The following is a 13,508-nucleotide window of genomic DNA, read 5'->3' on the forward strand; positions in this document are numbered from 1 at the left end:
GAGCTAGAAGAAGCTTGACCGGAAACTTGAAGTGGCGCCAAATCAGGATAATGGGATCTAACGGGGGTTGGTTCCGGAAGGGGAGGTTTAGTACGGCAGGGGGTGGATTCTGAACTGGAGGAGGAAGCGGAAGCGGATGGGGACAATTGGGGGAAGGGGTGTAGAACTTCCTGTACTTGTATCACTTCCTTCTACCGGGAAGTAAGGGGGCGGCATAGGGATCTCGTACTCAGGGGGCGTGTCCAAAATGGGCGTAACCATGGCCCTAGTGGACAAACGAGTCCTGGCCACCATGAGGCGACATTGTTCCTCGTGGCATATTCGGACCCATATTGGCGAGTCATTTACGGCCTGTCTCCAACAATCAATATATGGAAACTGTCCGTAAAGTTCAGGCCTACCTGATACAGCCACGTGTACACGCTGTACCAGAGTTGGATCCAAACTGCCACGTGGCGGCCATGCCGCAACCAAAGTAGGCCACTCCCTAGTGCACAAAGTGACCAAACGTACAGGAGACATTTTAACCCCAAAATCACATGTTGTAAATCCCTTTTTAAAATTCTTTACCATACAACCTAAGGGATCCAAAATCGTCGACTCCGACGCGCCCATACTTATCAATGGAGCGTCGTTGACAACGAATACTATGCACACGTTCTATTCAACAGTCACCCCCGTTTCTTCCGGCAACAGCACCACGTGGTACAGTTACCAAGTGAAACGTACACAATAACACGATAAAAACACTCAGGGAATTCCCGTACACACACAGCTGTTACACCAGTCACTAAGTAATCAATATTATGCCCTTTGGCGAAATTATACAGTCACCCACGCTATAATTCTCTATATATGAATTACCCGTCTATAACACACCCCAGTAACATCGTCTTTTACAAACTGCGGTTACAGTACGGTTAGCATAGGTCAAAGCACAATTTAAGGTCACAATACAATTATTAGTGGTTATGGTGTTAAACATGCAATAGACGACAATGATTAGTACTTATATACAGTGTCAGTAAATATACAGGGTTATGGTACCGTGCACTATAATACAGTAACACACTATTAACACTCTCGCTAGACGGCTGAGCTCGCGCTATCTAACAAGATATACACTTTGCTAACAATCTTTAACACATATACAATCCCAACTAAACTATTGGCCAGTACCTTGATGGACTACCTAAAACTATCTACATCCGTTTTGGTTAGGCACACTGCCCAAGCACCACATATAGCGAACTAGAGGGCGGAATTTACAACAGAACCCTTTTAGTCTTTCTACTCTATCAAAGGTCTAGTGGGTTCCAAATTTACACGCCTTCCCACTTAGCCAAGATAGGTTGAGATCTAGCAAACGATAATGTACATCAGAGTCTGCTTAGTCTCCCGGTCCCTCCGACCTAGCGAACAAATTGTACACCCTAGAACGCTAGTCTAGACAAGACACCGGTGTCCGGCTAGGGCTACTTACACAGAACCCCGCCTGACTCCAAACCAAATCAAACGGTCTTACTAAAGAGCGTTCGATTGAGCGGTGCGCCTTCGCTCCTTCCCTCCGACAGAGGGGGCAGATTCCATACACAGATTTAAACCCCTTATGGGCCTACCGCACAATCGGTATACCCCTAGTGGGTCCGCCGTCTAAAACAGCGGTCGTCTTACCTCCTCTTTCCTGAACCTGAGTTCACACTCATCGACGGGGACACCCCAGCACTTACTACGTAGAGGCCGATGATCTCCTGGACAACAGACCAGTGGCGCCGAGACGAAGGGAGGTCCACGCAGAAGTTCAGGGGTGCAGCCGTAGAGAACGTGGGCAAAGATAGACCGTCTCACGCTTCTCAGCTACCGTTGAACGATGAGCTTCCCGGCCAATGCACCAAATGATACCGGAGAAACTGACGGAAGCCAAGCACAGAGAGATGGACACAGGTTTCTTCAGGAAGGAAGAGATTCTTTATTCGGTTCACCGATCGGGACTCAGAGGGACTAATGTCACCAAAATACAGCAAGTTCTGAGCCCCGGACAATAGTGCAGGCTGTCAGGATCGGGACAGGGATCCAACACGCAGCGTACAAACAGTAGCCAGATACGTATACCGGACCTTAGAATGGCCGGACTAACGTAAGTAGTACTGTAGAGAATGGTCAAAGACAAGCCGAGGTCGAGGGTAACAGAAGACAGGTGAGCGAGAGACAAGCCGAATCAAGGGTACAGAGGTAAGCAAAGTAGGATAAACGAGCCGGGTCAAAACCAAAAAGAATAAGCAGAATACAAGCACTGAGTGACTAGAACAAGCTAGAACCACGACAGGGCAATGAGCTAAAGAAAGATGCTCCATTAAATACCCTGTTCAGGAAAGTAACCACGCCTCCGAGGCGTCCTGATTGGTCCTGCAGCAATTGACTGACAGGTCGTTCCGGGTAGCATCCTGCCGTCGACTTCCGGTCGTGATGCTGTAAAAGGCAGTCACTCCCTCGCGGCCAGCTTAACATGACCGGATAGACCGCGAGGAAGGAAGCCATCAGACCGTCTGGATGGAGGAACGGCTAAGTCTCTACCTCTTTCGGAGGTAGAGACCACAGGTACCCTGACACAGGCTCCCTATATAGGCATATAACTCCTCCCATATTAAGCTCCACCCGCACATTCTCTTGACCAATCAATACAAATAAGAATTAACTTCCTGCTTGACCACATGGCTTGTCCAGCACAATGGAGGAGGGGAATACTACATCCTGTATTCTTGCACATGCTCCGTACACTACTGATCGTATCTTGCCTCGTGCAACCAACTGATCGATACGTCAGCATATGCACGTACACATGCCACGTGGTAATCTCGGCCTACTAAATTTATTTTTACCGAGATTCCACCACAATTCTTCCCCTTATATTACTTTTTGCTCAAAAAAACGCGCTAGGGCTTATTTTCATGGATGTCTTATTTTTATATTTTACCGGTGGCCCTCACTTACTGACCGGGTTCCATTCTTACGGCTCGGTCAGTAAGTGAGGATGCACTAGCAAGCATGTGAAAGAAAGCAGGTCTACGAAAGAATCCCCTCGAACACAGGGGCGGACTGAACACCCGGGCAAATCTGTCATGGAACGAGGGCCCAAGGCTTTCAGGGGCCCAAGGCATTCAGGGGCCCGGCTGGCTGTACAGCCATGCTCTGACTGGGGAGATCAGATCAGAGACCCATAATTCTATATATTCCAGCTCCTGCAACCTATCGCACACGTAGTATCCCCTCTCCACCCACCTTCTGAATGAGACCTGGCACTGATCCTGCTGATCCTGCTGATCCTGCCAGGTCTCCTCCATGTCTGCCTGTGCGGAGCTCCATGTGAGGGAAAGAGGCGGGGCCGGGAGAGGGGAAGTTACATCACTTCCTGTCCTGTCCTGCCCTCTCCTGCAGAATATGCTGAAGCCTGGCAGACAGCAGTTATGTAAACATATTTTTAAGCTACTATCCCCACTTCACCCATCTCAGACCCTATGCCCCCTATTTCCTACCCAGAATATATGCCTCCTTTCACCCATACAAGCCACCTATGCCTCCCTTTACCTATGCCCCCTTTCACCCATCTCAACCCTTACCTATCCCAGACTCTATGCCCCCTTTCACTCATCCCAGACCCTATGCCTCCTCTACCCATCCTACCCATAGTATAAAGGCAATGGGCACAGGGGGCTGGCATAGTATGAGGGTAATGGGCACAGGAGGCTGGCATAGTATGAGAGCAATGGGCACAGGAGGCTGGCATATTATGAGAGCAATGGACACAGGAGGCTGGCATAGTATGAAGGTAATGGACACAGGAGGCTGGCATAGTATGAGAGCAATGGGTACAGGAGGCTGGCATAGTATGAGGGTAATGGGCACAGGAGGCTGGCATAGTATGAGAGCAATGGGCACAGGAGGCTGGCATAGTATGAGGGTAATGGGCACAGGAGGCTGGCATAGTATGAGGGTAATTGGCACAGGAGACTGGCATTGTATGAGGGCAATGGGTACAGGAGGCTGGCATAGTATGAGGGCAATGGGCACAGGGGGCTGGCATAGTATGAAGGCAATGGGCACAAGAGGCTGGCATAGTATGAGGGCAAAGGGCACAGGGGGCTGGCATAGTATGAGGGTAATGGGCACAGGAGGCTGGCATAGTATGAGAGCAATGGGCACAGGAGGCTGGCATAGTATGAGGGTAATGGGCACAGGAGGCTGGGATAGTATGAGGGTAATTGGCACAGGAGGCTGGCATTGTATGAGGGTAATGGGTACAGGAGGCTGGCATAGTATGAGGGCAATGTGCACAGGGGGCTGGCATAGTAGGAAGGCAATGGGCACAGGAGACTGGCATAGGATGAGGGTAATGGGCACAGGAGGCTGGCATAGTATGAGAGCAATGGGCACAGGAGGCTGGCATAGTATGAGAGCATTGGGTACAGGGGGCTGGCATAGTATGAGGGTAATGGATACAGGAGGCTGGCATAGTATGAGAGCAATGGGTACAGGAGGCTGGCATACTATGAGAGCAATAGGCACAGGAGGCTGGCATAGTATGAGGGTAATGGGCACAGGGGGCTGGCATAGTATGAGGGCAATGGGCACATGGGGCTTGCATAGTATGAGAGCAATGGGCACAGGAGGCTGGCATAGTATGGGGTAAAGGGCACAGGGGGCTGACATAGTATGAGGGCAATGGGCACAGGGGGCTGGCATTGTATGAGGCAATGGGTACATGGGGCTGGCATAGTATGAGAGCAATGGGCACAGGAGGCTGGCATAGAATGCTGGCATAGTATGAGGGTAATGGGCACAGGGGATGGCATAGTATGAAGGCAATGGGCACAGGAGGCTGGCATAGTATAAGGGTAATTGGCAAAGGGGGCTGGCATAGTATGAGGGTTACTGGCACAGGGGGCTGGCATATTATGAGGGTTACTGGCACAGGCAGCTGGCATAGTATGAGGGCAATGGGCACAGGGGGCTGGCATAGTATGAGAGCAATGGGCACAGGAGGCTGGCATAGTATGAGGGTAATGGGCACAGGGGGCTGGCATAGTATGAGGGTAATGGGAACAGGGGGCTGGCATAGTATGAGAGTGATGGGCACAGGAGGCTGGCATAGTAGGAGGGTAATGGGCACAGGTGGCTGGCATAGTATGAGGGCAATGGGCACAGGGGGCTGGCATAGTATGAGGGCAATGGGTACATGGGGCTGGCATAGTATGAGAGCAATGGGCACAGGAGGCTGGCATAGTATGAGGGTAATGGGCACAGGGGGCTGGCATAGTATGAGGGCAATGGGCAAAGGGGGCTGGCATAGTATGAGGGCAATGGGTACATGGGGCTGGCATAGTATGAGAGCAATAGGCACAGGAGGCTGGCATAGTATGAGGGTAATGGGCACAGGGGGTGGGATAGTATGAAGGCAATGGGAACAGGGGGCTGGCATAGTATGAGAGCAATGGGCACAGGAGGCTGGCATAGTATGAGGGTTACTGGCACAGGGGGCTGGCATAGTATGAGAGTTACTGGCACAGGGGGCTGGCATAGTATGAGGGCAAGGGGCACAGACGGCTGGCATAGTATGAAGGCAATGGGCACAGGAGGCTGGCATAGTATGAAGTCAATGGGCACAGGAGGCTGACTTAGTATGAGGGTAATGGGCACAGGGGGCTGGCATAGTATGAGGTTTACTGGCACAGGGGGCTGGCATAGTATGAGAGTTACTGGCACAGGGGGCTGGCATAGCATGAGGGTTACTGGCACGGGGGCTGGCATAGTATGAGAGTTAGTGGCACAGGGGGCTGGCATAGTATGAAGGCAATGGGCACAGGAGGCTGACATAGTATGAGGGTAATGGGCACAGGAGGCTGGCATAATATGAAGGCAATGGGCACAGGAGGCTGGCATAGTATGAGAGTGATGGGCACAGGGGGCTGGCATAGTATGAGGGTAATGGGCACAGGGGGCTGGCATAGTATGAGAGTAATGGGCACAGGGGGCTGGCATAGTATGAGGTTAATGGGCACAGGGGGCTGGCATAGTATGAGGGCAATGGGTACAGGAGGCTGGCATAGTATGAGAGCAATGGGCACAGGAGGCTGGCATAGTATGAGAGTAATGGGCAGCACAGGGGGCTGGCACAGTATGAGGGTAATGGGCATAGGGGGCTGGCATAGTATGAGAGCAATGGGCACAGGGGGCTGGCATAGTATGAGAGTAATGGGCAAAGGGGGCTGGCATAGTATGAGGGTAATGGGCACAGGGGGCTGGCATAGTATGAGAGCAATGGGCACAGGGGCTGGCATAGTATAAGCGTAATGGGCACAGGGGATTGGCATAGTATGAGAGTGATGGGCACAGGGGGCTGGCATAGTATGAGGGTAATGGGCACAGGGGGCTGGCATAGTATGAGGGTAATGGGCACAGGAGGCTGGCATAGTATGAGGGCAATGGGCACAGGAGGCTGACATAGTATGAGGGTAATGGGCACAGGAGGCTGGCATAATATGAAGGCAATGGGCACAGGAGGCTGGCATAGTATGAGAGTGATGGGCACAGGGGGCTGGCATAGTAAAAGGATTACTGGCACAGGGGGCTGGCATAGTATGAGGGTAATGGGCACAGGGGGCTGGCATAGTATGAGAGTAATGGGCACAGGGGGCTGGCATAGTATGAGGGTAATGGGCACAGGGGGCTGGCATAGAATGAGAGCAATGGGTACAGGGGGCTGGCATAGTATGAGGGCAATGGGTACAGGAGGCTGGCATAGTATGAGAGCAATGGGCACAGGAGGCTGGCATATTATGAGAGTAATGGGCAGCACAGGGGTCTGGCACAGTATGAGGGCAATGGGCACAGGGGGCTGGCATAGTATGAGAGCAATGGGCACAGGGGGCTGGCATAGTATGAGAGTAATGGGCAAAGGGGGCTGGCATAGTATGAGGGTAATGGGCACAGGGGACTGGCATAGTATGAGAGCATTGGGCACAGGGGGCTGGCATAGTATGAGAGTAATGGGCACAGGGGGCTGGCATAGTATGAGAGTGATCGGCACAGGGGGCTGGCATAGTATAAGAGTAATGGACAGCACAGGGGGCTGGCATAGTATGAGAGCAATGGGCACAGGGGGCTGGCATAGTGTGAGAGTAATGGGCAGCACAGGGGGATGGCATAGTATGAGGGTAATGGGCACAGGGGGCTGGCATAGTTTGAGGGTAATGGGCATAGGGGTCTGGCATAGTATGAGAGTAATGGGCAGCACAGGGGGATGGCATAGTATGAGAGTAATGGGCAGCACAGGGGGATGACATAGTATGAGAGTAATGGGCAGCACAGGGGGCTGGCATAGTATGAGAGTGATGGGCACAGGAGGCTGGCATAGTATGAGAGCAATGGGCACAGGAGGCTGGCATAGTATGAGGGTTACTGGCACAGGGGGCTGGCATAGTATAAGAGTTACTGGCACAGGGGGCTGGCATAGTATGAGGGCAAGGGGCACAGAAGGCTGGCATAGTATGAAGGCAATGGGCACATGAGGCTGGCATAGTATGAAGTCAATGGCCACAGGAGGCTGGCTTAGTATGAGGGTAATGGGCACAGGGGGCTGGCATAGTATGAGGTTTACTGGCACAGGGGGCTGGCATAGTATGAGAGTTACTGGCACAGGGGGCTGGCATAGCATGGGGGTTACTGGCACGGGGGCTGGCATAATATGAGAGCAATGGGCACAGGGGGCTGGCATAGTATGAGAGTAATGGGCACAGGAGGCTGGCATAGTATGAAGGTAATGGACACAGGAGGCTGGCATAGTATGAGAGCAATGGGTACAGGAGGCTGGCATAGTATGAGGGTAATGGGCACAGGAGGCTGGCATAGTATGAGAGCAATGGGCACAGGAGGCTGGCATAGTATGAGGGTAATGGGCACAGGAGGCTGGCATAGTATGAGGGTAATTGGCACAGGAGACTGGCATTGTATGAGGGCAATGGGTACAGGAGGCTGGCATAGTATGAGGGCAATGGGCACAGGGGGCTGGCATAGTATGAAGGCAATGGGCACAAGAGGCTGGCATAGTATGAGGGCAAAGGGCACAGGGGGCTGGCATAGTATGAGGGTAATGGGCACAGGAGGCTGGCATAGTATGAGAGCAATGGGCACAGGAGGCTGGCATAGTATGAGGGTAATGGGCACAGGAGGCTGGGATAGTATGAGGGTAATTGGCACAGGAGGCTGGCATTGTATGAGGGTAATGGGTACAGGAGGCTGGCATAGTATGAGGGCAATGTGCACAGGGGGCTGGCATAGTAGGAAGGCAATGGGCACAGGAGACTGGCATAGGATGAGGGTAATGGGCACAGGAGGCTGGCATAGTATGAGAGCAATGGGCACAGGAGGCTGGCATAGTATGAGAGCATTGGGTACAGGGGGCTGGCATAGTATGAGGGTAATGGATACAGGAGGCTGGCATAGTATGAGAGCAATGGGTACAGGAGGCTGGCATAGTATGAGAGCAATGGGCACAGGATGCTGGCATAGTATGAGAGTAATGGGCAGCACAGGGGGTTGGCATGCTATGAGAGTAATGGGCAGCACAGGGGGATGGCATAGTATGAGAGTAATGGGCAGCACAGGGGGATGGCATAGTATGAGAGTAATGGGCACAGGGGGCTGGCATAGTATGAGAGCAATGGGCACAGGGGCTGACATAGTATGAGAGTAATGGGCAGCACAGGGGGCTGGCATAGTATGAGAGTAATGGGCACAGGGGGCTGGCATAGTATGAGAGTGATGGGCACAGGAGGCTGGTACAGCAGACAGTGAAGGGGCGGGGCATAGTATCTCATGAGCCTGATTGATGGGTGGTGGGCGTGGCGTGCCGCACACTCACTCCCTGGCTTTGTCTGGCGGGGTGATGTCAGTGGGCGTGGTCCCGGCGCTGTCCCCTCCTGCCCGCTGTCAGTGCGGCTCATTGTAAGCCGGAGTTCGAGCCAGTGATAGAGCTCAGTGATGGCCCGCAGCCGGCCCGCATCGACAGCCCATCCCCAGCCACCTGCCGGGCTGCCCACACCTGCCCTCCGTCACACGGGACTATGAGCTAATACCGCATCCAGCCAGCAGCAGCCATGCCCGGGATGGGGGTAGCGGGAGAGAGACGGGGGGGAGCTGCCTGTCTACTCACTGTGAGTACCTACCTACTGCATAGTGACTGTGTGTACCTACCTACCATGTGTACCTACCTACCATGTGTACCTTCCTACTGTGTGTACCTACCTACTGTATGGTGACTGTGTGTACCTACCTACCATGTGTACCTACCTACCTACCATGTGTACCTACCTACTGTGTGTACCTACCTACTGTATGGTGACTGTGTGTACCTACCTACCATGTGTACCTACCTACCTTGTGTACCTACCTACCGTGTGTACCTACCTACTGTATGGTGACTGTGTGTACCTACCTACTGTATGGTGACTGTGTGTACCTACCTACCGTGTGTACCTACCTACTGTGTGTACCTACCTACTGTATAGTGACTGTGTGTACCTACCGTGTGTACCTACCTACTGTATAGTGACTGTGTGTACCTACCGTATGCTGCCTGTGTACTCACTGTAAGTACCTACCTAGTGTATAGTGACTGTGTACTGAGTGTACCTATCTACCGTGGGTACCTACTTTGGGTACCTACCTACTGTGGGTACCTATCTACCGTGGGTACCTACCGTGTGTGTTCTCACTGTAAGTACCTACCTACCTTCTGTGTGTACCTACCTTATAGTGACTGTAACTACCGTACAGTTACTGTAAATACCTTCCTTATACTGACTGTAAGTACCTACCTTATGTGCCTACCGTATATTGGCTGTAAGTACCTACCATGTAGTGACTGTAAGTACCTACAGGCTGTGTGTACCTACCTTTACTGACTGTAAATACCTACTTCTTAGTGACTATGTGTACCTATATTTTGTACCAACAGAATACTGACTGTGAGTACTTATGTATAGTGACTGTGTGTACCTATCGTATAGTGACTGTAAGTACCTACCTTATGTACCTACCTTACATTGACTGTAAGTACCTACCTTATGTATAGTGACTGTAAGTACCCAGTGATATTAACTGAAATTACTCATTGTATATTGATTATAAGTACTCACTGTATACTGACTGTAAGTAACCACTGTATATTGATTGTAAATATCTACTGTGTAATGCTTGTAAGTACTCCTGTAATTATGGACTGTACTTACCCACTGTGTAATCACTGTAAACACACTGTGTACAGACTGCAGTTACCCCTGACTGTAAGTACATACTGTACCTGTATACTGACTGTAAGTACATACTGTAGCAGGATACTGAGTGTAAGTACATACTGTACCTGTATACTGACTGTAAGTACATACTGTAGCAGGATACTGAGTGTAAGTACATACTGTACCTGGATACTGACTGTAAGTACCTGTATACTGACTGTAAGTACATACTGTACCAGGATACTGAGTGTAAGTACATACTGTACCTGGATACTGACTGTAAGTACCTGTATACTGACTGTAAGTACATACTGTAGCAGGATACTGAGTGTAAGTACATACTGTACCTGGATACTGACTGTAAGTACCGGTATACTGACTGTAAGTACATACTGTACCAGGATACTGAGTGTAAGTACATACTGTACCTGTATACTGACTGTAAGTACATACTGTACCTGTATACTGACTGTAAGTACCTGGATACAGACTGTAAGTACCAGGATACTGACTGTAAGTACATACTGTACCAGGATACAGACTATAAGTACCTGGATACTGAGTGTAAGTACCTACTGTAGCAGGATACTGACTGTAAGTACCTGGATACTGACTGTAAGTACCTGTATACTGACTGTAAGTACATACTGTACCAGGATACTGAGTGTAAGTACATACTGTACCTGTATACTGACTGTAAGTACCAGGATACAGACTGTAAGTACCTGGATACTGACTGTAAGTACATACTGTACCAGGATACAGACTGTAAGTACCTGGATACTGAGTGTAAGTACCTACTGTAGCAGGATACTGACTGTAAGTACCTGGATACTGAGTGTAAGTACCTACTGTAGCAGGATACTGACTGTAAGTACCTGGATACTGACTGTAAGTACATACTGTAGCAGGATACAGACTGTAAGTACCTGGATACTGACTGTAAGTACCTGGATACTGAGTGTAAGTACCTACTGTAGCAGGATACTGACTGTAAGTACCTGGATACTGACTGTAAGTACCTGGATACTGACTGTAAGTACCTGGATACTGACTGTAAGTACATACTGTACCAGGATACAGACTGTAAGTACCTGGATACTGAGTGTAAGTACCTACTGTAGCAGGATACTGACTGTAAGTACCTGGATACTGACTGTAAGTACCTGTATACTGACTGTAAGTACATACTGTACCAGGATACTGAGTGTAAGTACATACTGTACCTGTATACTGACTGTAAGTACCTGGATACTGACTGTAAGTACCAGGATACAGACTGTAAGTACCTGGATACTGAGTGTAAGTACCTACTGTAGCAGGATACTGACTGTAAGTACCTGGATACTGAGTGTAAGTACATACTGTACCAGGATACTGACTGTAAGTACCTGGATACTGACTGTAAGTACCTGGATACTGACTGTAAGTACCAGGATACTGACTGTAAGTACATACTGTACCAGGATACAGACTGTAAGTACCTGGATACTGAGTGTAAGTACCTACTGTAGCAGGATACTGACTGTAAGTACCTGGATACTGACTGTAAGTACCTGTATACTGACTGTAAGTACATACTGTACCAGGATACTGAGTGTAAGTACATACTGTACCTGTATACTGACTGTAAGTACCTGGATACTGACTGTAAGTACCAGGATACAGACTGTAAGTACCTGGATACTGAGTGTAAGTACCTACTGTAGCAGGATACTGACTGTAAGTACCAGGATACTGACTGTAAGTACATACTGTACCAGGATACAGACTGTAAGTACCTGGATACTGAGTGTAAGTACCTACTGTAGCAGGATACTGACTGTAAGTACCTGGATACAGACTGTAAGTACCTGGATACAGACTGTAAGTACCTGGATACTGACTGTAAGTACCTGGATACTGACTGTAAGTACATACTGTACCAGGATACTGAGTGTAAGTACATACTGTACCTGTATACTGACTGTAAGTACCTGGATACAGACTGTAAGTACCAGGATACTGACTGTAAGTACCTGGATACTGACTGTAAGTACCTGGATACTGACTGTAAGTACCTGGATACAGACTGTAAGTACCTGGATACTGACTGTAAGTACCTGGATACTGACTGTAAGTACCTGGATACTGACTGTATAACTGAATATTCCCTTGGTTTATTACCTTCCATCTTCTCCTCCATCCAGTGTCACCCTTACCTGCATATAACTTACCTGTCTGTCAGGTGGCAAGTACCCTTTCCAAGAGACAGGCGCTGTACAGTGGATGGGGGGATTGTAGTGGGTAGGACAGGGCCTGCAGCGGGGGGTTGTAGTGGGGAGGACAGGGCTTGTAGTGTGAGTATTGACTGTAGTGAGGGGACGTGGGCTGTAGTGGGAGTGAATTGGCTATAGTGAGGGGACAGGGGCTGTACTGGGTTATTGGCTATTGTGAGGGGACAGGGGCTGTAGTGGGTTATTGGCTATAGTGAGGGGACAGGGGCTGTACTGGGTTATTGGCTATTGTGAGGGGACAGGGGCTGTAGTGGGTTATTGGCTATAGTGAGGGGACGTGGGCTGTAGTGGGTTATTGGCTATAGTGAGGGGACAGGGTCTGTAGTGGGTTATTGGCTATAGTGAGGGGACAGGGGCTGTAGTGGGTTATTGGCTATAGTGAGGGGACAGGGGCTGTAGTGGGTTATTGGCTATAGTGAGGGGACAGGGGCTGTAGTGGGTTATTGGCTATAGTGAGGGGACAGGGGCTGTAGCGGGGGTTGTAGTTAATGTAGTGGGAGGAGAGGGGCTGTAATGTGGGATGGGGCAGCTAAAAAATTAAACTACAACTAAATTGTATTCCTTCATCCCTGATGCTTACCTTTATTCCGGGAGGGGGAACCTACCTGCATCTAATAATCATAACCTACCCCTTGTAATACCTAACCTACCTCACTATGTAAAGTCTGTAACTTTACCCACCATCTAAAAACATTTTGCTATTGGTACATGTAACAGATTCCATTAGACGATTACCACCTGCCCCCAATGTGAAATACAGTAACTGTTATCTATCCCTACCATCTAATAACATATCCCTTACACCTCTCCATCTACCATGTGCTCCTATTCCCGTGGTATCCCCAATCCGCAGATTTCCATTCTGCAGGCATGGTTAATCCCAGCCCCACCCTCTGCACCTTGCAAATCAGCCGGGTGTGATTCAGGATTTGTAAATGGA

General features: G+C 49.9%; 1 protein-coding gene across 1 annotated transcript in view; it reads left to right on the forward strand.

The window, feature by feature from the left end:
* The first annotated feature begins 8,975 nt into the window (after positions 1 to 8,975).
* Positions 8,976 to 13,508, forward strand: part of TNFRSF21 (TNF receptor superfamily member 21) — a 93,504-nt gene continuing 88,971 nt past the window's right edge. Inside the window, exon 1 of the mRNA XM_063442053.1 lies at positions 8,976 to 9,209. Within this exon, the coding sequence (XP_063298123.1) occupies positions 9,153 to 9,209 (57 nt within the window). The 5' untranslated portion in view covers positions 8,976 to 9,152. The remainder of the gene's footprint in view (positions 9,210 to 13,508) is intronic.

This window comes from Pelobates fuscus, chromosome 2, assembly GCF_036172605.1.
Source record: "Pelobates fuscus isolate aPelFus1 chromosome 2, aPelFus1.pri, whole genome shotgun sequence".
Taxonomy (NCBI): Eukaryota; Metazoa; Chordata; class Amphibia; order Anura; family Pelobatidae; genus Pelobates; species Pelobates fuscus.